The sequence below is a fragment of the Meleagris gallopavo genome, chromosome 20 (assembly GCF_905368555.1).
Source record: "Meleagris gallopavo chromosome 20, MGAL_WU_HG_1.1, whole genome shotgun sequence".
Taxonomy (NCBI): Eukaryota; Metazoa; Chordata; class Aves; order Galliformes; family Phasianidae; genus Meleagris; species Meleagris gallopavo.
In genome coordinates, this window is record NC_139423.1 from 7,999,970 (window position 1) to 8,027,804 (window position 27,835).

The window sequence follows — 27,835 nt, forward strand, 5'->3', positions numbered from 1 at the left end:
GTAGTAAAGGTGTGAAAACTACAAATTGATTTTGTTTATATGAAGTGCTGTTGGCCTCATCAAATATTGTTTCAAATATGTTAAATGAAGTGCAGCAGAGATTTGCTAGGGGAGGCTGTAAGATCCAAATAATTGAAGCTTTCACTTTGTCTTTGCAGCTTTAACCGAATAGACATTCCTCCTTATGAAAGCTATGACAAGCTATATGAGAAGCTGCTAACTGCCATTGAAGAAACATGTGGGTTTGCTGTGGAATGACCCTTCACAGGCTTACCTGAGACTCTATTTATACTCCTGTCAGCCGGAATGCCCTTCCCTCATCAAGACTCGAGAAATGCTTGAAATACAGGAAACTTTCCCTTTTCTACACTAGGACACTGTGAGGGAAAGGACAACTTTGCAATTTTTTTCTTTCAAGAAAATAGGTTCTGTGGTTCCTGCCATAGGATCATTCAGCTGCTATTAAAAACTAATACCTTGAACATACAGAATGCTGACTTTTCCTACATTTCAACAGTTAAGCAGTATTCTATACTTAAAGACTACTACTATTTTTGTAAAAGGTAATCTATTATATTTGCCTACCTGATTTCTGTTCTCAGATACCAAGAAACAACTTCAGCAGTCGGTACAAGTCACGTTTCAGCCTCTTTTAAATGTATGATACTGACCAGCATCTATACCTGCTATTTTTGGAAAAAATATTTTGGATTATTCTAACTTTTTGCATAAAATTGGCTGAAAGGATCATTAATCTTTTTAATTAAAGCCACTTACATGTTACTGCATTTTCTTATAGTAAAACATTATATTCTGCAATGTACATTCAACTAATGTTACCACAGGGAACTTTTTTTATATTTTTCAAGCATGAATTATGAATATGATGTTTTGGGGCCTATTTATATTGCTCGTCAGATTCCTTAAACAAAATTTCTAGTGTGAGTGACACATACTGCCTTTGGTACAGTATTTGTGTTAAACGTGGAATAGACCTTTTTTAATGAAGAGCAGACGTTTTGATTTTTTTACGCAGCATTTTTCTAACGAGTCTGTCAAGAGTATTTTTTGTGACTTTTGACTTTAAACACTGCATTTTTCAACTTCGTGTGCATGTTGATGAGGTAGTATTTGACAGCAGCAACCTGTTTGCAGTTCATCACAGAACCCATCCTACCCAGCCGACCAAAGCTTGTTTGAATGCAGCCAAATCACGTAATATATTGTGGATGCTAAAGATCTATCAGGTAAAACATAATTTAATCTTTGTCTAGCTGCTCGTGACACGTGGGTTTGAGTTACAACTAAGGCAAAATGGCAGTAAAACTAAAAATGTTGTATTAACTGAAATACGCGATGTGCTTCAAAAATGAGGTTTTAAAAGCACATAATTTATTGATTGTAGGGATGGAAGTAAGTATATATATGAATTATGACATGGGTTGATCTCTGCAAAGGGGAATAAAATGCACTACCAGTGGAGGGAACTGAATTTTGAAGTAAGTTTGGGAAATCTCAGTGAAGATCTGTATGATCTGTTCATAGTGTGTAGATGAATGGCTCTACTTAACAGACAGTGGCATTCTCCTCTCGGTGAGAAGCTTTGGAATAGGCAGCATTTTTTTTCCAATCAGTGTTGTTTTTTAACGTAGGTTACAATCAATCATCAAGTCTGCACTATTTTTACACTGTCAATAAGAAGAAAGTCAAGGGTATTGGAAATGCTTTAACACCAGGATGTAAACAGCAGTGTGAGTCACACAGTGAACTGGCTCATTTTCTATTTGTTCCTTGGAGCTTGAACTTCATTTTGTTCTGCCAAATCTGACTGCCGCAGTGAGTAAACTACTACTGGATGTTGTGTATTAGAATAGTGGGCAATGGACTACTTTCTAGAATTGTGGTAAGAACCTGGTGAGCCAAATCCACATGTTCGTTTGATTATATGTATTTTTTTGTACAGCTGTTGCTGGAAGGTTTGTTCTGAAAGACTTGCTTCCTTGTTCTGGGCTGGCTGCAGAGGTGAGGCTACTTAGGGATGTAAACATAAAGCCAAGAAACTTGCTGTTAACAGCCAGGTTTGAAATATATCAGGCCATTCTTTCTTCATTTCAAGGACTGTTGCACTCTTAAAATGGCTGGTACCTTTGTTCTGTTAGGGAGCCCTTACTAGAGAAGCTGCCACTGCATTTCTCCAGTTTTTCTGGGAAAGCAAAGTAGGATGTTGCCCACTGCGTTTCTTATTTGTTACTGCTTCCTGAGGTTGGGGACCACTGCGTTAGGTAACTCCCAAAGTCCTCTTCTCACCCCTTCAAGTTTGGAGGTCTGACATGAAGCTCTCCTGACACAGAATCAAAACGTTGTTGAGTAAGGGATTTAATTCTGCTCTTGCTCAGGCTGTGGCTGCAGCCACCCTGATCATGGAAGCATGCCAGATGGAAAATCCAGCTTGATCCAGCTTTTGGGAGAAGCCAGGGCTCAGCTGGTGACTCCAGGGGAAAGATACGCTGTTCTCTTTTCCCCAGGCAGTCAACCTCAGTACTATTTAAAGACTGTTTCTGTAGTGTCTCCTGACCACAGCGTCTGTACCCTCCTAGGAACCTCCCTGCCCACCTCCTTAGGCTGGTTCATGTATTGAACACCTGGTTGTGGCCACCCTTACAACATAAAAGCATTTCTGAGGAGGGAGGAAATGAGCTCTGCAGAATATAGAGTGTAGATCAGCTGATAAATACCATTCATTTTCACAGCAGCCTTAGCAGTACATCTATTTGTTCTACCAACCATTTTGATATGGCATAGAGAATTTTTTTAAATTGTCATAGATAAATATTGTAAATTTAATATATTATAAGCAAAACTAGATAAATTTACATTTGACTTTCCACAGCTGACAGATGAGGTTGAATATACCAAGTATTTTGAGTGCCTTTCTACCTTTATAATGACCGAGAGCTTTAACTAAAGCACCTCATCACACTCACATTTATCAGAAAACATTTAAGAGTTGATGCCTTTGCGAAATTGTATTTCAAGATCACGTCAGCTACTTTTCCCCTCAAAAAGGTGCTAAGCCTAATATTGCATTTTAACCTTGGACTTTCACCCCATGATTAATGTGAATATTTATTTCAGTGTGTCCCTCTTACTGGGTTTTACTTTATCCAGTCTTTAGTTGTTTTAGAGAAATGTCACATCATGGTTTTATGCTGTTGCTTTTCATATGAATGTTTAATTATGAACAGAACTTTTGTAGATTTCAAATATACAGTACACAGTTGAATTTCAGAGGATTTAATTTCTCGGTGTAAAGAGTTTTGTAATGGTGCTTTGTACAGTATGTATTCTAATTTTTTTGCACATAGTTTCAGTTTCCCTAAACTGATTTATTTTTACCAAATTGTTGTGTTGTACTAAAGTCCAGAGCACACAAGCTGTTTTTAAATTCTTGTCCTACAACACTACATCTGTATAGAACTTCTGGTGCGTTTAAACTAGCTGCATTGATGGAAGTAAAAGCTTTGCTTCTATATCATACGAATGCATCATACAGCTTAATGTAGCATGCTCCAAGTGCTTCAGATTTTAAACTGCACCATATAGTTACCAGGTGCCATTTGTTGTACTTTACACTATGTAGTAGGTTTCTGGCTCTACCACATCCTCAGAGCTTCGTCTGTAGCTGTAATTAGTTTATACAAGTGTAATTACTCCTCCACAACCTGACAGTTCTTAGTTTATCGTTTCCATTGTATTTATTACAGAGTGTTTTAGCATTGATATCATTGTATTTTCACCCAGCTGTTACATGAGCTTTAACAAAAAAATCTGTATAAAATGGTTTTTAAGTACTTAATGTATGTACCCATGCAGAAGTTGAGCAATAAATTGTATGCTGTTTGCACTGTCACAGCATCAATGGTTTAAAAAGTTTTCAGTTTTTCTTAATTGTTTACTTTCAAATGTAACAAATAGCATTAAGTAATCCGACCTTGTTTCAGGGGAAAGAGCTTACACTCTGAGTCCTTCTACAGACAGCTACCTAAAATAAGGGTTGTGCTAATTGTCTTAATTGAACAACAAAGGTCTTACTTTTGGCTTTTACGTTAATGCTTTCCTGGAAAGGGGTTCATCTCTGTGTTACTGAATGGATGTCTCCTCTCAAATTTCAGCAAAAATTGAACTGCTTTCATGAGAAGATAAAATTAAATAAGTTTTATAAATACATGTTAAAATTCTAACACCATTTCAGCTTTGCTACACAGTAGAAAGTAGTTTAAAACTTTATTAATCATAAAAGCGCTCAAAGTTCCAGGTACCAACAACTACGCCTCTGGCACATTGAGATGACAGATCTGATCTTACAGAACAACAGCTACACACCACCTTCCTGTCACAGCAGTTCTCAGAGACTCCCTCCAGCTCAGGCAGACAGCTGCAGTGCTATTTACCATGTCTTAAGAGAAACCACTTTTGTTGTACTGAAAGGAAGCCATCTGAAGTCTAGATCTGAGTCTGTCTGCCTCCAGTTCTTGAAAAAAAGTTTCATCATCATTTTGCATTATTGCTGTTTGCAGTTGTTGTATTTCTTTTTCCATTCTTGACCTCAGTTCTCTTTTGGCTTTCTGCAGCATCTAAACAGAACACAGGTATTAGCATATCGCATAAAGAAAGAAAGCATCTACACAAAATCAAAAATCCTTACTTGTGCTTGTGCTTTCTCTCTGGTTTGGATTTCTTGGCGTTCTTGAGATAAAGCTTCTGCTAGCATGGAGAACTAAGCACAATACAAGTTTGAGTTGAACCAGTTAAAGAAATGAAAGGCTTCTACTATTAAAAACATTAACTGGCAATCTTAGCTGCAGGTTAAACTTACCTGATCTCTGTAATAGTTCTCCATGGACTCCAGCTCATTTTGATGCTCTCTTCTTTGCTCAGCACGCATCTCTTGAGCGTATGCTCTCAGGTCCTTCAGTCTTTGCTTCTGAATTTCTAAGCCTTCTTCAAATAAGTTTTTAAATATCTGCCAACAATTAAAAAAGCAAACAAATTTTTCCTAGAAACTTAAAAAGCTTTGTTGTTTTGGGGAGTACTAAACCTTTTTGAATATAAGGCTTAGATCAACCAATTTAATTTGAATATGTTGCGTTGTAAGTAAATGTTAACATATTTGAGAGGCTTTCTCTCCTGACGAAAAGGCAGTCACAAAAAGGGTCACTGCCCTTGAAAAAGTACAGTTATACATCTAGTACCAGTGGTACAGACACAGCTGAGCTATGTTTGTAATATTCATTTAACTGGAATTCTTATTAAAAGTATGTTTTTCAGATTTGTTCAGTCAGGATGATTAAGAGTGGCTAGAACAGCAAGGATATACTGATCAAAGCTTATTTTTCCTATACGAACTAAACTCTGAATGTGTGGAGCTACAGCCCACAGCACTCTAATTCAGGATATTCACCCAGATTTCCAATAACAGGAAATCCAGCCTGCACTCACACTTCCCAGAACACTGCTGCACAGTTCAGACACAAACAGAGCTCAGGTCAATAACAGTGAGTTAATACACAAAACTTCCTAGACTTTAAAAGGTGAGAACTGTGCAGCTAGTCTTGTAAAATAAAATAGCACTGCTGGCTTAACTTAGCTGTGATGTGCAGCCCTAAATAGAGTTCATCTGTCAAGAAGTCCACTTTATTTAACAAAGATGAGTGAAAGCAGTTGTGTTTTTTTTTGTCAGTTTCCATAACTGAAAACTTAGGTTATTTTCTCTGGATAGTAGCTCTAGGAACCTCTTAATTCTCCTGCTTCTTCAGTCTGTCTTGATGTTAGCCTTGTTTTTTCATGCTGATGGTGAGCCTTTTTCTCCTTTCCTTAACACTATCAAGCATCCTTCCCGTTTTACAGTGGCCTGCCTTCAACTGTCTCAGTGTTTCCAAAGAAGGAACCTTTTCATCATGGCTTTGACTGTCCAGCCACTTAATCCTGGCTCCTTCATTCTGTTCACTTAAGTTGCCTCTGTCTACTTCAACCATTAATTGTACTACGATACTGCAGGTCCTTAGCAATCGCATCCAAACAATACAGAAGAATTCCATGCTTGCAAAGCAGAACAACTCGGGCTTACCCTTTCTTCCCTTGTCCTAGCCCGCATCATCTTGGCACGCAGCTGGACACGGTAATCTTCATAGTATTTCCTGGCTCTAACAACTTGCTGGCGTTTCTCTCTCACCTTACTCTGAGTCCATTTCTGGCGGTAGATACGTTGCTTTAATTCTTGCTAAATGGAAAAAAGTTGCTGTAAGACCACCAATCTCTCAGTAGATTTGCTTAAGCCAAGTTTTGTTGATCATTTCTAATAGGGTCCTTAACTAAGGAACTCCTTATTCCAATTTTAAAGCTTTAAGTTATAAATGCAATGTAATCACTGCTGACTTAGCACAGTGTTGCCATCAACAGTACTATATAATTAAGGAGTCAGGGTTGCCACAGTTGCTGGTGTTTTTAACATTAAAACCAGCAGGCTGAAGTTTCTCTTCCTCACATGTTCTCAGCTTGCGTTTTAAAGCAGCAGCTAAAAGTAGTAGTAGTACTTCATTCCAAATGGCCACACAGCAAAGAGGTTACATGGCATTTGAGGCCACAGTTACTCCAAAGGCATAAAGTTGTCATAAAAGAAGCAGCTCCTTTCATGAACAGGGAGTATTCTATATAACAAATACCCTTCAAAGAACATACCAGTCTCTTGTTATGGTCTCGATCTTTTTTAATAATTGCAACAAGAAGCTCATGCTTCTTCAAGGCTTGTTGAACCTGGAGGTTTAATTTAAAAAAGAAAAAAAGAAGTTACTTCTATCATTCTGCAGGACAGGCGTTTGTATTTGGAGCTGTCCCAGAAATATTACCTTTTTACTATGCTGTTTATATTGAGAGTTAATCACTGTAGTAAACACTACTGACGATGATGATAAAGTAGTACTTACAAATATGACATAAGTTCTGTTAAATAGAAATGCAAGTGTAAATAAGCAGTATCCGTGCTCTATCTCACAGCTGAGACATACAGTATGAAAGGATGTGCTCAGGATGTTCGTGTCCTTATCTATGGTGCATAGTCAGGATGATTTTACTATGAAATACAAACTGATGAGTGCTACCCTTCTGTCAGAAGTGCTATCCCTGCTGATGCTTAAAAGGTAAGAATGTGAACACTCACTTCATTTTGGAGTTTGAGTCTAGCCTTGCCAGAAGCTGCTTTAAGCCGTTCAGTCTGTGCGAGCTGCTGCTGCCACATTTTGTTCATAGTGTGCTGGGAAATATGCAGGTGGGGAAACTCTTCCAGTAGCTGAACCAGGAGGTCATCATCCCTGACTTTCACTACAAGTAAGAAAGATGTAAGCAATAAACTCCTGGAAACTACATTTAGTGCTGAATTCTTCCAGACGGTATCAGCCTAAGTTAGGAAATACTTCAGATTGAACACTGTATGCAACTACCATGCTGTTACTATGATGTCAAGCTCAACTCAGCAGTACACAGGATCTCTTTCAATGCAGCAGCTGAGAAACCAATCCCATGTAAGTGGCTTTTTTTCTTTTCTGGTGAAGAACAGCTTTTGTAGCTCAGGACTCATTTCTCCCCCTTTACCATGTTTAATCCTATTTAGAGAGGCATCCCCTTCTTCAGATGGTTCAGATTGTCACTAATAAGTCACAACTTTCTTTGTTTCATTGGCTTCAGCAATTAAAAATACTGCTAATACAGTGGCAGATACAGGTCAAATAAATAGTGGAAAACAAAGAAGTGGAAAACAAACTGGTTTGCAACCAACATTCTCATTACATCTTTGATTATGGTGGCATGAAATAAACTAAACTACAGGCAGATGAAACAAGTGAGTATTACCAAGTAAATGCAATTCAAACACTTATAAAAACAAACAAAAAAATCCCAACAGTGTCCCTAACCAACATTCAGGCACGTTAGGGGATTGTACCATGACCTTACATAAAAACAGACATAATGCTGTTTGGCAGTACTGAGCCTGTGATTTGTGTTCACTGTTCTTGGAACATCTCTGACTCAGCAAAACCCACAGCATAATTACTGTTACAACAGCAGGGTCTTTTCCTACCAACATTCTGCTCGTCCACCTGCATATGTTTTAGCACCAACCCACTAAAGCTAGAGGCTCAGTTCAGGAAAAGAAAATAGTGGGAAGAAAGACTGAGCTCAGAGTATAGTGGAGCAAACACAGGAGTAGCAGGAATGGAAACAAGCTTTGAAAATAATCCAGGAGAGTTTAAGGAGGTAGCAAGTGGGTCCGAGTTTTGAACTGTGCATGGGTGGTTCACATTTACTTAGAGCATTATCTTCTGTAACAAAAATCCAGACGTATGGAGGTCACAAGAAGGGGAAAATGCTACAGCTGACTGGTATATATTGGACCAATGCCTTTATGCTTGGAGTTCTAACACATGCTTTCAAAGGATGCCAGTTTTCCACCAAGTATAGTTTTGCGTTTCTTACTTGGAGCTGCTTTCTTTGGCTTCACAGTCCCTCGTTTTGGAATCCACTGGCTGTATCTGGGATTCCTAGGTGTGGTTTTTCTAGAATAAACTCTCACTGGCTGAGGGATTTTTGGAGATTCTTTAAAGATGTTTTCCTTGTATTCTTGTTCCTTTGGAGCAGATGTGAAACAGATGGAGAACAGGTATGAGAAGGGCAAGACTGATAGATGTATAGTTTGGATATCAGAACTTAAATGGCATTAAAAATTGTAGAATGAGAAATTGGAGATACTGAATTGAATTCTTGAGAATTTAAAGTTTACCAAATGCAGTGCACAGTTCAAATAAAGGTTACATCTCTCTGTTGCATAACCTCAGCTCTTTTGCAGCACTTAACAATAGTGCAGCAGTCTGATCACTGCTTCTGCAAAAGCTGTGAAAACCAGTGCATCCCACAGCAGAATGACATGGCTTTCAACCTGAGTGCCTTGATGGTCCAGTACTATGTAAGAAAGTAGCAGTACTAGAAAGTATGTAAGAACCCTTCTGCCAGATTCATAATAGTAGAAAATGATCCTGGCACAAAAAAAATGACTTCTAGAGTAGTTGGAAAAAAACATAAATATGACAACATAAAGCAAATTACCTACACTGTATAGGGCATCCAGCTCTCAGCCTGGGGAACGGGGGAGGCATGTAGGAAATAGCTGAGAGGGCCTGCAGCTAGTCAGACTTGTTCTTAGAGAGATAACTAGCATCATCAGAGGTTCAGGCCAGTCTACAGAAGCTGTCTTCTGACTTACCATAGTTATTTAAATTGCAGTCTCTTGAAATCACTTCATGTAAACCATATGAAAACATGCATAGTGCCTGGATAGAGTATTTAGACAAATTTTAAAATAACTAGCAAAATACTGCTTTACATACCAGTTCCTTGACTTCTTCTCTGAGTTTGGAAAGTCTAAGCCTCTCCCGAGCTTCATAAATTCTTAGTTCATTTTCATAAGCTTTAGCAACCATCTAGAAAGCAAAAATAAAAGGAACTTTGCAGAGAAAATAACCAGTCCAATGGATAGATACCTCATTAGCTTTTTCAGAATATGAGTTAAAATTGTTCCTTCCACTTAAGACTTGTTTTTCCTGCAGTATTTGGAGTCTACATCTTTTTTTGTATTTGGAGTCTACAAATACAACAGTGCAAAATCATAAAAGTGGGCCAAATGCCTCCAGTAAATAAGGACATTCAGTTCCAATACTCTTAGCATAACTGTACTAAGAATGACTTAACAGGTCTAACCCTGAAGTTACCTTTGCTTCTTGTGTTCTTTCATCCTTTTCTTTTTGCAACTTGTTGCGAATTTTTTTCATTTGGCCTTTTCCATTACTGCAAAGTATGTCTTCTGACTCAGAAAAAAGTTGATGCTGAGATGAGGGTGATGATGGAGAAAGGGATCGTGTCCTGCTTGGGTACTTCAGGTGTGGTATATCTGTAAGGAGAGGTGTTTTAGTAACTATCCAGCTTCGAGCAGGAAAAAAAAAAAGCTCCAACCAAGTTAAAAGCCATCCACAGCGAAATTGAAATATTTAGCACAAATTAAATGACAAAAAGCTAAAGCCTTTGCTTTTAGATTTATCCCTGCTCTGAATCCTATGTGTGGGGGCTTTTATGATAGCAGAAGTGCTAAGAGATATTTAAGATGGGAAGGGATAAACCAGCAAAACCATTTAAAGTTAACAACAGAGACTGTTTTACAAGATTCATAAACAGCTCCATCTTGCAATATAATGTTGTACGTGTGGATTAGATCAAGTTATAGGATAGTTTTATATCCAAGTCTTCATATGGAGTCGTTATAAAATCAGATTGCCACCGACACAGAGCACAGAACTTAGTAAAGCTGTGTGTAGGTCAGTGCATCAGCTTTACAGAAGGATTTTTTTTCCCATTCTAAAACTTACGTGTCCTAAGAATCATTACTTGGTGGTTCTGTGATTACCTCGCTCAGCTCTCCTTCGGCGGTAATCCATGACACTGTCACTGTGCTGAGACAGGTTGTCTTCATCTGTCACCTCCTCTCTGGTACGCCCACCCAAAGCTCTCTTTAACATCTATTGGACAGATTTTTGGGAAGGGGGTCAGGATCAATTGTTCATTCAAATTTAGAAGTGCCATACCCAGTGTTAATTGCAAATTGCTTTTTCATTAATATAAAATCTATATTATTGTTTCCCGCTGTTATTTCTAAGGCTAGCTTGTCTGGATACAACAAAGATTTTACTCACTGAATCTAGTTCATTTAACCTGCGAGAAAGTTTTTGTGATACTTGATGCAGCTCTTGCTTAGACAGGTTTTCCTTTGTTGTTCTGTGGGAAAGAGGAACTTCAAGTGAATCTATGGTAGAATTTTCATATCTGAAAAACAAAACAAAACAACCAGATTTCATTTCTATTCTGAAAACTTAAGAGATAAATATTACCTCATACAATTCCAGCTCACTTTTTGCATAAGCACATTTTTATAGGATGAAGTACAGCTCATTGTGTAAGGGCCTACAACTGTATTTAAGAAAATGCGCACATGATGGAAGTAGGAAAGGCTTCTGCTGAAGTTATGCACTCATACAGATGAGGAAGATGCCTCATTAAAAAAAAAAAAAAGCTGGAGACAGGAGGGATTGTACAGGAAAATGGCTCAGCTCCAAGAAAACTGAACTTGCCTCTTCTTTCTAGGCAGATGTCTTGATTCAGGGCTTGGATGTTGTGTTATTTGTATCTCCTTGTGTAAGGAGAATTTTTGATCTAAGTGAGAAGCAGATGTAGAAGTCCCATATACCCAAGGAACCTTGAAAAATGATTAAGAGCAAAAATTAAGATTTACACAGTAATGCTCAGAAGTACCACAGATTATAATAGGAGAGATCCTACAACAGCATTTATAGAAGAACCATTTCAAACCATATGATCACACACACACAGTAGATGTTTAAAGAAATAAGCTAGCAAAAATATAGATCAGTTTAAGAATCATCTACAACTAAGCCACCAATCAGAATAACAAAGTCTACATTATCAGTGTCCCTATATACTGCCTCACTAGCCTGGGGGATTAGTGCCAAGTAATGCACTAAGCAAGCTGAACTTAGTGCTGAGTATGGGCTAAGCAGCAATTCAAAGCAAACATACTAAAATAAATCACTTGTCCTTATGCCAATGCTTTAGTGTTGGTTGGTAGTTTATCTATTCAAACCAGAGTAATTCAAGGTCATCGTGCATACACTTGCAAATGTACCAACTGAAAATGAGTTTTAAGGAAAGAGTGCTTTAAGCAGACACGTCTGTGAGTACCTCTTGTGGCTGCAGAAGGCCAAAAAAAAAAAAAAAAAAAGTGTTTTCCAGTATAGTCACAGAATGGTATCTGCTGAACCATTTGTAGGTTTTGAAAAACAAAGGGCAATGCAAGAAAATAACATGCAATCAGGCAATTCAGCGATCTTTAGGAAGGGAGCAAAATTTTAAAATAACCTCATAAAACCAAATTCTTACTAATTTAGAATTCTGATACACAAGGAAGTGAATGTCCCCTCTGAATAAGACAACGAGAACTAGTAAGTACTTGTGATTAATTAGAACTCTATATGTACTGGTGTTTATACTTCCTGGAGGAAACACTTCCTGAAAGAACTGATGTGATTTGCAAACTGCATGCAGCCATTGTCTAACAGTGTTCTGTTATTAAGTGTACTCCTGCATTGAAGTGAGAAGCCCAAAAGCGCCACAAAATAACAAGAAAAGAATCCAACAGCAATGACTGAGCTTTCACAAAGATGGTGAAGTTGAAACATCTACCTTCACATTGTCCTCAGCATCATTCGAGACGGTCTTGTCTCCTGCTGCAGAAGCAGATGACAGGTTAGTGTTAGTCACTTGTGTAGATTGCAGTGTGCCCATTAATGTGGGAATAGCTACCAAAAAAGATCTGTGGCCTTTTGAACTTAAATCATCCAAAGAGAACATAATGACAAGGGAACTGTGTTTACAATTATTACATTCATTTCAGTGATTTTTCAGGTTTTACATTTTCAGTGTCATAGGAGTGCTATGGAAACTAGAAAGGTAATCAGTGTCTCCCAGGCAACAGAGAAAATAAGGTTTAGAAAGTAGTTTTCATGCTTTTCTACAGTAGCAATTAAGAATCTTTTCCTCAATCTGAAAGTGGTGTGTTTGGGCCACGTCCCCCTGCTCAGAATAAGCTCATCTAGAGAAGTGATTTCTGTAGCACAGGCGCATCTTAATTGGATTAAGTAAGAAAGGAGTTGAACTGGGGATAGGCTATTTTCTCAAGCACAGTGAACAGCTTGGAAGTAACCTATTTATATACAAAAAAACACCAAGAGAATTTTAAATAGATGCACTGGTAGTTTTAAAACCATGTTTTCTGTACTACATATAAAATTAAGGCAACATTTGATACATGGAGTTGTTCTGTAGGAAACAAAATTCTCTCTCACCAGGGATCTTTCCTGACAGAAGAGCACCTGAAATATCTTCAGGTTTTTGTGTAAGTGACATTTCAAGCTGGAAGAAAACACAAGAAAAATGAGACAGGAAGGTAATACAGTAAGTTTGCCTGTGCATGGCAATCAGTGCTGATTTTATTGCTAGCTGTACAAGAACACAACCATGATTATATTGTCAACTGCAAACTGTGCAGGAATGTTGATTATGTCCATGGTATGCATCTCTGTGTGTGCAATATAAACACCCCTCTCAATTAGATGGTTTTAAAATGAACGGAGTATTGATTAATAAAAAACAAAGGATGGGTTTTTACTTACAGTAGGAGATTCCAGTTCTTGACTGTTAACCAAAGCCGCTGACTGACTGTCCAAGCTCTGGTGATCTCTGTGTACAGGATCACAGGACCTGGCTTCAGCAGGCTGAAATGGTGGTAGCAAAGGAACAGCCTGGCATATTGGCTCCCTGAGTCTTTGAGCACTGGAACTGAAATGCTCTTTTGGCAGTTCAGTGCTGTGAATGGACTCCAAGGATCCTTAAGAAACCAATATAAAGAACTTGAAATTAAAAGTGTTATCTATAGAAGTGGCATGTTATTTCTGTATATCATCCATGCATATTAGAAGGAAGATTAAGTATCTAATGTTAATTACCATATTTGTTTGATTGCACAGAACTGTTAAATTTTAAAGGTAGGCTACTTGAGCCTACATATCAGTTGTTTTAGTAAATCTGTATTTCTGTATACGTGTAGGTATGACTTAGCAGCATAGATACTTAAATTTGAGAGGAGTTCCAAAAGAAGCAGAATTTGAATTTTGTGACTTACTTTTGTTCACTGACACATTTAAACTGCTGAACTGTTTTGGCATCAGCAAAACAGATAACAATTTCGCTGTCTGTAGAAATGCTACTACAGATTAGTCTTAAAAATATATGTATCCAAGCTCACCTTCCCCTCTCTCCGAGTCCAGATGAGCTGTATCTCCAAGTCGAATTAATTCACTGGTAGATTCTGAACCATCTACATCACACAATGGGACAAAGCATTCTGACTGAGACCTAAGGGGAATATGAAGTGATAAAATATTTAGTCTAAAAGTCTTTGCCTCTTCAGTCCACAAGGTGGAGATGCAGAAGAGTCCCAACTCTACTTCAGTCAGCTGGCTACTGCAGTGCAGGACACAGGAGGCCAGCTTCCACAAAACAAACTAATGTGGAAGTCAGGAAGATGGATTTAATGCTATTCAACTAAAATGCAGTCATTTAAAAGTGGGACAAAGTTCTTTATGAATTTTGTTTCATGGGGAAAATAAGCTTAATGGAAACGATGCCATCAGAATTCTTCAAAGCAAAAAAAATCTAGAGATGTTTTTCTGCCAGCTAGAGGAGAAAGTTAGTTTGTGTTCCATTTGAGGGATGTATGTTTCTTCCCTGGTATTACTGAGAACTACTAGCTGCTCTACAGATGTGCAAAAATAACAGTAACTTACTGTGTCAATGCATGTATTCAAAGTTATTCTTACCTGTCAACTGATGAAAGTTTCAAAGATGGCATAAGTTGACCAGCATTGCTTTCCAGCTGCTCTGGAGACACAATTTGAATTTTGCTATTGGGCAGTACAGTCTCATCTGTTAATAATGAAGAGGTATTAATTTCCAGGAAAAATTATTTTATATATTAACTAAAAGGTTTTATCTTCACTATTATCAAAATAGTTTAAGGGTCTTTATATATATATATATATATATATATATATATGTGTGTGTGTGTGTGTGTGTGTGTGTGTGTGTATATATGTATATATATATATATCATTATAAATGCTTTTAAAAATATTATAAAGATTATATGTAAAATTATAGAATGGTACGGATTGGAGAATCCATAATAATGTATCATCAGAACACAATACCTTAAACATGGAAATCTGTCTTCTCACCTCCATTTTGAGAAGAGGATTCACTGAATTCTTCTGTAAGATACTCCAACAAACCATCAAATATTTCAAGGAGGTTTCTGATAGACTCCCTTTCTCCTTTCACAATGTTCTCACCTTAAGAGAAGGTACAGTCATATCAATAATTACTTATTTATTATTTGCTAGCAATTAGTTTGAAAGTCTTCAAAGAATAGGAGTTTTCTATTCAGAATTGGAAATCCTTGTGAAGGTCAGCTCAGAGCACAGCTGGTCACTCATGTACAGCTGCAGCCATATACTTAATGTATCTTAAAATATTTTCAGTTCTAATAACTGAAAGCTTACAGATACTGTATCTAATTCCACTACACATATATATATAAACATTATCTATATATTTATATAATATTTGTGGCATACGGTTCTTATGTAGTGTTCAAATTTAATCAAATGTATATAGTGCTTGTCCACATTATGATTACTTACCAGTGATGTGTGACAAGCTGACCTGCAGGTAGTCCAATGCCAGAGAATCTATTACAGCTTGTACATTATGTGCATCGTCCTCTTGGCTTCTAGGAGTAGCTATGAAATCTATTTAAAACAAATACGTACATTTAATGCTATCTGAATTGACAGCTTATTGCTGTTGTTTTTACTTAAACTACTTTTAGTTTAAAAATACCAATTTGTAAGTAGAAAATGACTTGGTGAAAAGTTCAATAATTATATGGTTGTATGAAACCTTTAATGAAAAATAAGCATAAATATAGGATATCCCCTAGAAGATGTGGGGATCCTATCAGTTGAAGTACTGAATACAAGAACACTGACTATTTAAATAGTTTTCATTCTTCACTCCCAGCACAAACAATACCTAGCTGCAAAATTTGCAAACTTGAACTTGTCCATTGTAAAATATGCAGAAGCACACAGAAGCATCCTTAGGAATTAACGTTCCCACCTGGTACCTTTTCTCCTAGGATCGACTCATAAAGACAAACAAATACATCAGCTCCGCACTCTGAGAGATGCTTTATATGCTGGTTTACGTGACAGCTCCTTAAAAGATCATTGGCAACGTCGACCCAATCTATAAAGAAGTAGAGTATATTAACGACAGAACTGGAAGACACAGAAATACAGAGTGGATAGTTACAGTGAAAGATGGAACCACTTCAGGTGCCTTTGACATGAGGCCAATGCCACACAATGGGCTCAGTACTTGGTGTGATCAGGGCAGCAATGCTTTCTGCACCCAGTGGGATTTCCTTCAGAGAGAAATGTGAGCAGTGAGGAACACAGGCAGCATCAGCCAAAGCACTGCTGAGAGCTGACAGTCCTTCATAGAAACAGCAGTGAGCGTTACCATGGACTGCAGGGTGCTGGAAAAGCGATGACATCGTTTGAAGGAAGAAAAGGGAAGAAAGAGGGCTGTGTGGTTCCTACACAAGACCTCCTGGGTACTGCTTTTGCTTTTCTGTACACGGGGAGAAATGCTTTTCCATTCCTACTCTTCATTCAGTTCCACAGACCGCATGCAGTACCGCTTTAACAGCTGTAGCCTCGAGGCAGGTTCGAGCAGCATCTCCAGCAGCTCAGCCTCGAAACCAGCCACCTCCAGACCTAAAAGCGTGGCTGGGGAAAAGGGAGGGCGCATAAAAAGCTTAAGGATCCACAACACAAAGAGGAGAGTAGGAACCTTTAAGCAACATCACGTCTGCATAAAACGGAAGGCGTCAGCTCCGCCGCGAGGCCCTACAGGGCAGCGGAGACGGGCGGAACCCTCAGAGCCGCAGCCCGCGCCTACCTGTGCCCTCAGCGCTGCCCATGGCGCAGCCGCCCGCCAACAGCCGCCCTCAGCTCTAACGGCCGCGCGGAGCGGCGGGCTGCGCCGGAAGGGGCGGGGCTTAGGGGAGCTTTCTCGCCCCCCTCCCCTCCGCTGCGTTCTGCTATGGCGCGTGTTGGCGCGGGGCCGGTCGTCATGGAAGCGGGAGTGGGGGTGGGGAGAGTTTGTGCCTCAAGGCCGGGCCTGGTTTCCTGATGCGAGTCTCGCGCTTTTGCCCCGTGACGGGCCCAGCTCGCCGGCACGGTGCGGCCCAGGCCTCTCCTCCTGGCTTTCCTCGCCTGCTGGCAGAGCTCGGGCCGCGAAATGGCGGCGCGGTCCCTCCGGGCGGCCCTGCTTCGAGCAGTGCGGGCGCTGCTGCTGCGGTTCTACCCTCATCACCCTGAAGGGCAGGCGGTTGTGTTGTGTTTTCACGAAGAAAATTAGGAGGGGAGAGGAGAGGCCTGGCTCTTGCGGCAGGAGAGCAGGGCAGTTCTTGGCCTCGCGGGCCCGGCCTGTGCCGTTCAGCAGCAGGGAGAGCTGGGCGTGCATCGAGGTGTTGTTGTGGGGGGGGTTGGCTGTAAGCAGACGGGTGACGTGGCTTGTTAGGGAGCTGCAAAACGACGAGATAATTTCCAAGGGCAATAAGGTTGGAAGATGTATTAGAAGTGAGATTTAGAATTTTTGCTTAGTGAAGCCTTGTGTGCTGTTAGCTGGTAGTGTACAGTTTCTTTAAGACATTGGCTGGGGGAGGTGAGTAACTCCTCTCAAAGCAGCAGCCTCCTGTGCTGCCCAGGAACTCTGGGATTTCCTTGCAGTAAGTCATGCAGAAGCAGAACTAATGGTGCCTCTCATCCTTCAGCTCCTGCAGCGTGACAGAGGCAGCTGAGATCCTAATTATGACTAAAAATAATGGCTGCCAGCAAGTAAACATCAGTGACAATGACAGCTGTCTGAGGACTTAATTTTTGTAAGTATATAATCAAATGCATGTATCGTGTAAAAGAGCTTTCACATGTGTGAGCAAATGCTCACCAGCACTTCTGAAATCAGTATTAAACATGGTTTTCAATTCGATATACGCAGCTTTGCCAAGCTCTTTTGATTTGCTTTGCATATGTTGGCTTGAAGTAAGAGAACAGGAAAATCAACAATGATGTTTAACTTAAAGGGGTGGAACACAGAAATGAGGAAGTTTTCTTTCAGAGAGGAAATCAACAGGAGTGTGGTGCAGGCTAAGTGCACACAGGCAGACCTGATTAGAGGCTCCCAAGGTCTTCTGTTTCTTTGGTCCTTTCAGTTCTTCAAAACCTTAACAAGGTTAAACAACACAGTGACAGAAGACACAAAGTTATAAATAAACAAAAAAGATCTGAGTGAACTGTGTTACGCTGCATGGAATGAGGTCTGATAATTTGCTGCTAACTTTCAAAGCCTTTACATGGCTTATTTTCAGATTCATCAGGAGGGTCAGTAGGTATAAAGTTAAAAGGAGTATTTGGGGGGGAAAACTCCATAGCCTGCTTCTTTGTGTCAACGACTCCTATTGAAAAAAACATTGAGGAGGATCCACTATCTGAAAAATCATTAGGAAATAATACATGCCAAATCAAAACCATCTTTATGCTTTCAGTTTGTAAGTCACATAGATTTTGGGGCCCAGATCTCAAATATTGCGTGTACTGTCAATGTGGTGGCAGGGATTACTATGGTTGCTTTTAAAGAAGAAAAAATGAGATAGACTGCAGTTTTGGCTGATAAGTGAGGTGATTTAGATGACGGTAAACACAGCAAAGGGTATAAATAAATAGGAAATGTTTTTAATAACTCGCTTTGTTTTGTGCCCCAGTTCTTATCAGGCAATGTATTGAAAAGGAAATGCTTTTCAGGTAGTGTACAACTAAACTGAAACGCATTGCAGTGGTATGTTAGAAGCTAGGAGTGGAACATAACAAAAATGGGAAGCAACATGTGTAGCTGTCAAATGCAGTTATGTTATTTTCGTTTCAGAAAAGCCTCAAATTGCGAGGACTGTGAGAAGGTGGGAGGATATAAACAGGGAGTGTGAAGGCATTTCTCCTTCCTTATGGTGTGTTTGTTTGCATTGGTGGTCTGGCAATACAGCTTTCTGGTGTTTGTGTACCAGGCTTAACTTTATCCTTGCTGTGCCAGAGCCACAGGTGTGAGCCATCCCAGGGAAGATAAGCAACACAGCAGCCACGTCAGCTGGTCGATGTTTTGCTATTCGTTCTGCCAGCCCTGTCCCTGCGTGCACTGCTGCACTTCTTGTGACCTTTGAATTGCTTTACCAGCCCCTGGGGAAAGCAAAAATAGTAACTGTATCCAATCACAGGTATGTGCCGCTTGGAAAAGTGGGCAGCGGGTAACTGCGTAGTCTAAAAGTGCTCCAGCTGCATTTAATGTCTGCTCTCCCGATTATTTGTGGCCAACCTGTTAACGCCACAAGGATTTGCACCTCTAACCCCTTTCATGGCCTGCAAAGCCAAGCCGCGGCTTTAACTAACGATTATTGGATAAAGCCGCCCGGCTGTTCATCGCTTGGAGTCCTTGAGACCTTTCCCAAACGGCTCCTAACTGTGACGTCACCTCAAAAAGCCGCTGTCTCTTCAGTTCACAGAACTGCCGTGCAGCCCCAACCGAGAGCTAGAGCCGCTCCCCCGCTCTGAACGAGCCGCGCAGGGCCGCTCCCGCCAGGGCGAGCCAGAGCCGCGCAAAGCCCGGCGCCGCCAGGCCGCGACCCGCCGCCTGCCAACCGCTCTGCGCAGGCGCACCCGCTCGCGCACGGCCGTGCGGGGCGAGGGGAGGAGAGGACGGGTGGTGACGGCGGCGAAGGCCACGCCCCGAGGGGGAAGGGGACTTCCGGCCTCGGCTCAGAAGCCGGTCAGTCGGCCGAGCCGGGCCCGCCCACGCGGGAGGGGGCGGGGATTCCGGGCAGCTCGGGCCGCTTGCATAAGAGGAGGGGAGGGCTCTGCGCCTGCGTCATCGGCCGGCTCCCAGCAGTCCGCGCGGCGCGCTATATAACCGGTGCCGGGGCGGTGAGGCGCTCTACATTCAGTGGCCCCCACCGACGGCGCCGGATCGCGTCGTACCCTTCGTCACCTTCTTTAGCGATCGGGACCGTCTCGCCCACCGCCACCATCGCCATGCCCGGGTATTCCAGCGACAGGGATAGAGGGTGAGTCCGGGGGCCCGGCTGGCGCCAGTCGCCGCCAGCGTCCGGACTCTCAGACCGACTGCGGCGCTCCGCGTGCTGCCTTAAAAGCTGTTCAAAATGGCGGCTGGGCCGTGGGCTGGGCCTGGGAGCCCGTCTCCCCTCTCGGAGTCTGCGGAGCTTCGCGAAGGGCTGCAGAGGGATCTGAGCCGCGTGGGGGCGGCCGCGATGCGTGGGTGGCCGCAGATCGCGGGTCGCGGCGCGGCTCGGGGGGGAACGGGGAGCAGTCGCCGGGGGTTTGCGGAGGAGCTCCGAGGGAACGCGCGGCCGCGGGCGGTCCGCGGGGAGCTCCCCGACATCCCCGCCTCGGGGGGTGGCGGGCGGGACGAGGTTTGTGGGTCAGTGGGTTGGCCGGGCGTTTGGCGATGGCGGAGCGTCGAGCAGCTCTCGGTAGGGCGGTTCCCTCTTCCTCCTCGCCTCCCCTCCCGGCGCGCGGCGGCTCGAGCTGTTGCTGGCAGGAGCCGGCCGGCTCCCGCTTTGTGTTGTGTCAGCGGATGTTAATGGCCGGCCCCGCCATGCGGTGACTGAGGGGAAATCAAAATGCCGGCTGCTGCTGCCTTTGTTCCTCCTCCTTCCCCCTCCCTCCCCCCCCGCCCAGCTTAGACTCTAAAATGGCAGCGGCTGGAAAATGTGGCGTAGACAGAAATGAGAGACAAAGGAAACAGCGCTGGCAGGAAGCAGCGGCCGCTCGGCTCGGTCCCCTCTGGGAGCGCTGTGTGGTGGTGAAGGATCGCTCCCCGCGCACCCGGTGCCGGGCAGCAGGCGGGAGGGGGCGGGGAGAAGCCCTGCGTTGGGCTCCGGCTTAACGGCACTCGGTGCGGGCGCTGAGCTGCGTCGAGCTGCGCTTTAGGGCTGCTGGGATAGGATAGGATATAGGATAGGCTGCGCCCTGCCGCTTTTCAGAACAGAGGGGCGTAAAGGTTAATAAAACATTAACAGAAAACGCGTATCCTCGCAAAGCACGCTTACTGAGAGAAGTTTGTCTTTTGGGATACGTGGTAAAAACATTTACAGGGAAGTTGTCTCGAGGTTTTGTAACAGCTCCTGCCTGCTTTTTGTAGGCTGACAAAATGGGAGTGTCAGTTGGGTAGGAAACCATTTTGATCGTGGAGTGATACAGATTTGTTCGTGCTGTTACATTACCCATGTTGTAACTTGTCGATAGGCTATTCCGTTTTATGGAAACTGCAAGGTAATGTGTTACTTCACCTTCTGAATGTGAGGATAGGTGGATTGTTGCATCTGTGACTTCAGTATGCTTTGAAAGTTTAGTGTCTCGTAGGTGGGGTTTAATTCTGAATCGTGAAGTTGCAGGGCATACCACAAAGATAGCGGTTATGTAACAGGAAGAGAACAAATTTTCTCTTGGATCCTAAATTGTAATATATTCTTCTTTAGGTTTGGAGCCCCTCGTTTTGGAGGAAGTAGAGCTGGTCCACTTTCTGGGAAAAAATTTGGAAACCCTGGGGAAAAGCTTACCAAAAAGAAATGGAATTTAGATGAACTGCCCAAATTTGAAAAGAACTTCTATCAAGAACATCCTGATGTAGTTAGACGTACTGCGGTATGTACTCATCCAACTCATTCAAAAGTAAACAAGCACAAACATGCTTAGGGTCATGGGACCCAGTGTGCAGGGATGGAGTAACTTAAGTAACTTCTGTGCCAAAACTGTTTCCAGTAATGAGATCTTTCTTTTGCAGCAAGAGGTTGAGCAGTACAGGTCAAGCAAAGAAGTCACAGTTAGGGGCCATAACTGTCCAAAACCAATAATAAACTTCTATGAAGCTAACTTTCCTGGTAAGTGGTGGGTACATATTGTTTATTTTTTTCTGTTTTGATTAACAACATGTGAGTTAAGTTCTAATTTTCTTTTCAAGCAAATGTTATGGAAGTGATTCAGAGGCAGAACTTCACCGAGCCTACTGCAATTCAGGCACAAGGATGGCCTGTTGCCTTGAGTGGATTGGACATGGTTGGAGTTGCACAGACTGGATCAGGGAAAACACTGTCTGTAAGTTGTGATTATTATGTGGAATATTGCTGGGTTTCAGCAGTGAAGTACAGCCTAATGTAAGGCAGGCTGAGCACTTCTGGGAAGAAACTATAATGTGACTTTTTTTTTTTTCTTCTGAACAGTACTTGTTGCCTGCTATTGTGCATATAAATCATCAGCCATTCCTGGAAAGAGGAGATGGACCTATTGTAAGTATTCCTAAGTGAAAGAGGATAGCATAGCTCTTAATCATGGAAACCTTTAAAGTGACTTCATGGTGTTGTGGTTTTTGTTTTTGTTTTTGTAGTTTCCGAGAAACAATCCATCAGCTCTGTTCTGTAAAACCTTATAGAATTATATCAGAGCTTATCTCCCATTTTGGAACTTGCTATCCACTAGAAGCTAGAGTGAATTTTGAGTACCTTATCACACATCACTAGCTAGTATTTAGTAATTGAGATGTTACTGAACTTCGTTCACTTGGTTTGAGATACTCAATTCTACTGCAGTCAGTCTGACATTGAAGTAGTGTATAATGACTTTGTGATTTAAAATGTAAGACTAGAAACTTCATGTATGGAACTAAAAGCTGGACATCCTACCTCTAGTGTCTTGTGCTGGCACCAACTCGTGAACTGGCTCAGCAAGTGCAGCAGGTAGCTGCTGAATATAGCAGAGCATGTCGCTTGAAGTCTACATGTATTTATGGAGGTGCTCCAAAGGGACCACAAATTCGTGATTTAGAAAGAGGTAAGGATACATTTGGATGCATCTTTGTAAGGCAACGTGAAAACTACTTATGTGACTTACTGATTGATTTTCTTTTAAATTTTTTTAGGTGTGGAAATTTGCATTGCAACACCTGGAAGACTTATAGACTTCTTAGAAGCTGGAAAGACCAATCTCAGGAGGTGCACTTACCTTGTCCTTGATGAAGCTGACAGGATGCTTGACATGGGATTTGAACCTCAAATCAGAAAAATTGTGGATCAGATAAGAGTGAGTATAAATGGTAGCTGCACTTAATGCTATTACAGAAATGCCAGTGTTCGTTAAAACAAGGATAGCGCAGTTAACTCGGACTTTGCTGGGTGGACTTTTGTGTTTGCTTGCTTAATCGTACGTTAATTCTGTACTGATAAAATCTCTTCCTCTAGCCTGACAGGCAGACTCTGATGTGGAGTGCCACATGGCCGAAGGAAGTTAGGCAGCTGGCTGAAGACTTTTTAAAAGAATATGTACACATCAACATTGGTGCATTAGAACTGAGTGCAAATCACAACATCCTTCAGATTGTTGATGTGTGTCATGATGTAGAGAAGGACGACAAGTGAGTAGTTAGTGGGAGGGGTAAACATGTTTCTCATGGTTGATTTTTAACTTCTATATCAACGAAGATGAATTTAATGGGTATTAGATGCTAATCTAATACTGTTAAAAGCCCTCAATGTTGAAAGGAGAAAAAAAAAATTGCACAGTGCAAGTAATGAATGCTTTGTTTTCTCTTCATGACAGGCTTATTCGTTTGATGGAAGAAATCATGAGTGAGAAGGAAAATAAGACAATTGTTTTTGTAGAAACCAAAAGACGGTGTGATGATCTTACCAGGAAAATGAGGAGAGATGGGTAAGTCTAAATAGTATCATGAACTTAAGTGAACCACTTCAATAGACCAAAGGTGCTCTTGATTCTCAATAATGACCACCTGTGATCAGAGTCCCAGCTGTCTGACAAGGTGTCGGCTGAAAAGCTAAATCCAGAAGCTGTTTAGAATTTACCAATAGCTGTCATAATAATGAAAATACTCAATTATTTGAGGTCAAATGATTAATTCCTGTATTTTCAGGTGGCCAGCAATGGGTATTCATGGTGATAAAAGCCAGCAGGAGCGCGACTGGGTTCTAAATGGTGAGTATTGCAGCAGTTTGGTAAGCAAACTATCTGGTATTTGGCACATGAAGAGACTGATGAGAGTTGCTTGTGTTACAGAATTCAAACATGGAAAAGCACCAATCCTGATTGCTACAGATGTTGCATCCAGAGGTCTAGGTTAGTACAACTCGTAATGCCAGTTGCCCAAAGTTATTTAAAGAAAGTCTATTGCTTTCTTTAACCTCTGCATTTTTCTAAGTTTTCTTCACATAAAGGTGCAGTCTTTGTGGCAAGGCCTAGGCATGACAATCGGAGGACTCGAGGGGGATGGAGGACTAGTGGAAGTGATCGGCTGGCTGCTTCCAGTCAAATAGAGAGGTGAAAACTGAGAGCATTGTGTGCCAGTAATCTTCAAAAGGCAAAGATCATCCTTTAAACTACTCCCCCATAAACTGTTCTCTCATGAAATAAGCAGCCTCATTCACAGTTCACTTTGCCCTGGTATTTCTCTTCTCTCCATGCTTTGCATGATTTGCCATGGTGCAGTACTGTTAGTTTTGTGCATACTGTCTGCTGTGATCTGTGGGTCTTTGAATTTCGGTGAGTTTGAAATGCTGAGGAAAATAATTACAAACTTCAATGTTCAGTGAAATTTTTTTTCCAACCATGAAATGGAGAGAGCAGCTTTAAAATGTACTAAGCCTTGTACAAATTGGTGAGTACTGGCACATGAAATCTGAGAAAAAGTCCACCTCTCACTTTAGCAAGTGGGGCAGGAAAGCATTGGCTTTTCTAAATGCCTTTGAAAGTCGAAGTTCCTCCACCTATATGTAGTCGTCATGTCGAGACCTGCCAGAGAGAGACACATTCTCAAGTGAACGCTGGCTTCTTGGAAGTGCTTGCCTAGACGAGACAGTGCATAAAAACAACTTGGTGACTTTTGGGGGACAGGTATGTTTTTCTTGCAGCTGCAGTTCAAAGGTCTTGGCAAGACGAGCAGTGTGGCCCTTTTTTTTGAGCTTCTAATGAGTGTGTATGTGAAGGACCTTGTATGTTTTTACTCTAAGGTCCTCAAATGAGCACATGAAGAGGCTGCTGTGAGCTTTAGTGGCCCTACTGCAAGAAGCATTCAGATGTCACTTGATGATTTGTAAAGGGGACTCTTGAGTTGTGATTGACAAGCAAATGCATACTCCTTTATGGTAAGGTTTTGGATCACAGGGTGGGTGATAAGACGGGAACAGATGGAGTGTGCATATCTTCCTCTTCCACAATATTCATGCAGAAATGGATAATTCTAACACTGTTCTTTGCAGCCATTATTTCATTGAAAGTACTATTGTCTAACGTTTATCTTCGATTTGGCTGTTGTGGTGTGCAAAACTTTGTACCTCGCTTTTTGCCACACTGCAACACTTTACAGATGTGGAAGATGTGAAATTTGTCATCAATTATGACTACCCTAACTCCTCAGAGGACTATATCCACCGAATTGGACGAACTGCCCGCAGTACCAAAACAGGCACAGCATATACATTCTTTACTCCTAACAATATTAAGCAAGTAAATGACCTCATCTCTGTGCTTCGGGAGGCTAATCAAGCCATCAACCCTAAATTGCTTCAGTTGATCGAAGACAGAGGTTCAGGTAAGTGCTACTGTTAACAGTGCATAGCTTTGCTCTCAGAACAAACTGGAAATCTCTAGCCTCTCAAAAATGGATATGAATGGTAGCTTATTTGCCGGTTATGGTGACCTCAAAAGATGTTAAGACTAGGTGTTAAGACTGAGCAAAACCTGTTGTGCTGTAGAGCATCTTGTTGTGAGCTGTAGTTGCTGATTGCCACGGATGGGCTTCAGGCTCCTTTGTTCTGTATTAAAAGACTTCACAGGGCTCAGCTGTTTGGCTTCCTCTTAACAGTTAAGAGAGATTGGATGTAACTGTCCTATTGGTGAGACCAAAGCAATTTTCCTTCATGCCACTGCTCATATTACAAGGGAGAGCGTTTGTTTAGAGAAAGGAGTCCAGCCTGCCTTCGTGTAATTCTGTGCGCCCATTGAGTCCAGTTAGAAACTGGAAAGCCCTTCAGTAGATTCGACTTGCTGGGGCACAAAGGAAAAGAATGTTCACTAGTTAAACTTGCCAGGTGGTGTATAAAATGCAGTTTTTATTACTCTTATATCTAACTATATCTAACTGTCTTGTCTCTTTAATAGGTCGTTCCCGAGGTGACCGACGTGACAGATACTCTGCGGGCAAAAGGGGTGGATTTAGTAGCTTTAGAGAGAGGGAGAACTTTGAGAGAACTTACGGTGCACTAGGAAAGAGAGACTTTGGAGCCAAAGCTCAAAATGGGGCCTACAGTACCCAGAGTTTCAGTAATGGAACTCCTTTTGGAAATGGCTTTGCAGCTGCAGGCATGCAAGCTGGCTTCAGGGCTGGTAACCCTGCAGGAGCTTACCAGAATGGCTATGATCAGCAGTATGGAAGTAACATTGCAAATATGCACAATGGCATGAACCAACAGCAGTATGCATATCCTGCCACTGGTGCTGCTCCTATGATAGGTTACCCAATGCCAGCGAGTTATTCTCAATAACTTAGTGTATTTAAATGTCTCAGTTTTTCATAATTGCTCTTTATATTGTGTGTTATCTCAGAACAGGATAGTTATTTAAGAAATGGGAAACGCAGAAATGACTGCAGTGCAGCAGTAATTATGGTGCACTTTTTCGCTATTTAAGTTGAATATTTCTCTACATTCCTGAAACAATTTTTAGTTTTTTGTACTAGAAAATGCAGACAGTGTTTTCAAAGTAAATGTACAGTGATTTGAAATACAGTAACAGAAGGCAGTGCATGGCCTTCCAATAAAGATATTTGAAGACCGAATTTTCTTTCAGATGGCAATTTTCTCAACATGTGCACAACTTTACACTAATGGAATGTCAAATGTTTTTATATTCTAGAAAGGTTTCTCAACTGTGTCTGATTAAACATTTAAGCTTATATAGAAAAAACAGCCTTGCCTTGATTGGGCTAGATTGCTTAGCATGGCAGGCTCTATTTGGTGGGGAAGAAAACAAAAGCTGGCTTCTAAATAGCAGTTGGAAATGGTCTTCTTCCTTGTCTGGTTAGCATAGGGCCAGTTTGTTGTTTTTTTGTTTTTTTTTTTAATTTTGGTAAAGTTTCATTGGAGTAATGGTATAGCTGAAAATCTTGCTAACCAAAGCTCTGCTGAAGTGGTGTTGCTAATGAGCTTCTGCTACAAGTGTAGGAAGCTTTTTTGCAGCACCATAACTGTTGCATATGTGCAGACTAGGCTTGAGTGTAATGTGTCTACAGCTGTCAGGCCTTGTGAGTTAGCATGCAGGCTTACTATGAGCTTCAGAGAAATGGGAAGATCTTTAGTATTAAAACTTCAAATTATACTTAAACTGGTATTGAGCAGTGATTTCTTTGCGGAAGTGGGAGGAGGGAAGTGGGCTGTTCTGTAAATGCATGTACGGATTTTTTTCAATGTTTGTACATTCACTACACACAGCTAACACCTCTGTGCTCAGCAAAGGAATGTTCTGAAGCACTTCCTTGAGTGGGAGCATAGCTGGTGCCAAGCAAAAAGACTTGATTCTGGGGTTGTTACTAAATGCTTTCAAGAACAGTAGCTTAAAATTCAACGCTAGTCTTCAGTTCCCGCTCTTAACCAGTTTTTAAATGCAAAAATGCTTAACTATACTGATTTAAGAATCCAGCTAAGATTTTGTCCAGGTTATTTTGAATCTGAGTCACTAATTTTAAGCCTCTTGGACTTTAGTTCCATTTTCCTCAGCTTGCTTTGCTGTTGTAATTTGTTCCCCCTGAGCCTCAACTTGTACTATTTTTAACTACACTGTAATCCATTATTTTCTTAATAATTATATATTTTTTTCCTGTGAAATTCTGTCACTTTGTAGTACTCTGA

At 41.3% G+C, this 27,835-nt stretch overlaps 4 protein-coding genes across 8 annotated transcripts in view; 3 read left to right on the top strand and 1 right to left on the bottom strand.

The window, feature by feature from the left end:
• SMURF2 (SMAD specific E3 ubiquitin protein ligase 2) overlaps positions 1-3,930 on the top strand; it is a 56,852-nt gene extending 52,922 nt beyond the window's left edge. For all 3 annotated transcript variants that reach the window (XM_085239858.1, XM_085239859.1, XM_010721518.3), the window contains exon 19: positions 159-3,930. In XM_085239858.1, the coding sequence (XP_085095984.1) occupies positions 159-258 (100 nt within the window). In that variant the 3' untranslated portion in view covers positions 259-3,930. The remainder of the gene's footprint in view (positions 1-158) is intronic.
• A 337-nt stretch (positions 3,931-4,267) lies between these two features.
• On the bottom strand, positions 4,268-16,894 carry CEP95 (centrosomal protein 95). The gene is made up of 21 exons (XM_010721517.4): positions 16,759-16,894; positions 15,913-16,041; positions 15,435-15,542; positions 14,970-15,083; positions 14,553-14,658; positions 13,979-14,088; positions 13,347-13,561; positions 13,020-13,086; positions 12,358-12,401; positions 11,229-11,353; positions 10,794-10,923; positions 10,508-10,619; positions 9,819-9,997; positions 9,438-9,530; positions 8,530-8,680; positions 7,217-7,377; positions 6,739-6,813; positions 6,128-6,280; positions 4,877-5,023; positions 4,706-4,777; positions 4,268-4,634 (listed from the first exon to the last, which is right to left on the bottom strand). Exons 1-21 carry the CDS (start codon positions 16,778-16,780, stop codon positions 4,458-4,460), a joined length of 2,490 nt encoding a protein of 829 aa, XP_010719819.1. The 5' UTR covers positions 16,781-16,894; the 3' UTR covers positions 4,268-4,457.
• On the top strand, positions 15,265-18,903 carry LOC146543085 (uncharacterized). 2 transcript variants are annotated; one of them, XM_085239890.1, is made up of 2 exons: positions 15,265-17,743; positions 18,784-18,903. In XM_085239890.1, exon 1 carries the CDS (start codon positions 16,445-16,447, stop codon positions 17,450-17,452), a length of 1,008 nt encoding a protein of 335 aa, XP_085096016.1. In that variant the 5' UTR covers positions 15,265-16,444; the 3' UTR covers positions 17,453-17,743; positions 18,784-18,903. The 2 variants fall into 2 exon arrangements, with proteins under 2 accessions (XP_085096016.1, XP_085096017.1); XM_085239891.1 differs by lacking the exon at positions 18,784-18,903 and having other exon boundaries at positions 15,265-17,526; positions 17,636-18,601.
• Positions 18,904-19,792: 889 nt separating this feature from the next.
• On the top strand, positions 19,793-27,311 carry DDX5 (DEAD-box helicase 5). 2 transcript variants are annotated; one of them, XM_085239874.1, is made up of 13 exons: positions 19,793-19,945; positions 21,404-21,569; positions 21,709-21,805; positions 21,886-22,019; positions 22,145-22,210; positions 22,610-22,751; positions 22,840-23,000; positions 23,159-23,331; positions 23,517-23,627; positions 23,848-23,909; positions 23,991-24,050; positions 25,297-25,521; positions 26,091-27,311. In XM_085239874.1, exons 1-13 carry the CDS (start codon positions 19,938-19,940, stop codon positions 26,471-26,473), a joined length of 1,788 nt encoding a protein of 595 aa, XP_085096000.1. In that variant the 5' UTR covers positions 19,793-19,937; the 3' UTR covers positions 26,474-27,311. The 2 variants fall into 2 exon arrangements, with proteins under 2 accessions (XP_085096000.1, XP_085095999.1); XM_085239873.1 differs by having other exon boundaries at positions 19,805-19,969.
• The last annotated feature ends 524 nt before the right edge of the window (positions 27,312-27,835 follow it).

Excerpts from the sequence above, each read along its gene's own strand:
- CEP95 (XM_010721517.4), bottom strand. The coding sequence starts at position 16,780 with ATGGGCAGCGCTGAGGGCACAG. Across the intron at positions 14,089-14,552 it reads AAACTTTCATCAGTTGACAG|GTCTCAGTCAGAATGCTTTG; the intron begins GTAAGAATAACT and ends TATTCCCCTTAG. Across the intron at positions 4,635-4,705 it reads GAGAGAAAGCACAAGCACAA|ATGCTGCAGAAAGCCAAAAG; the intron begins GTAAGGATTTTT and ends TGTTCTGTTTAG.
- LOC146543085 (XM_085239890.1), top strand. The coding sequence starts at position 16,445 with ATGCTTTTCCATTCCTACTCTTCATTCAGTTCCACAGACCGCATGCAG.
- DDX5 (XM_085239873.1), top strand. The coding sequence starts at position 19,938 with ATGCCCGGGTATTCCAGCGACAGGGATAGAGG. Across the intron at positions 22,020-22,144 it reads GATCAGGGAAAACACTGTCT|TACTTGTTGCCTGCTATTGT; the intron begins GTAAGTTGTGAT and ends TCTTCTGAACAG. Across the intron at positions 23,001-23,158 it reads AAATTGTGGATCAGATAAGA|CCTGACAGGCAGACTCTGAT; the intron begins GTGAGTATAAAT and ends CTCTTCCTCTAG.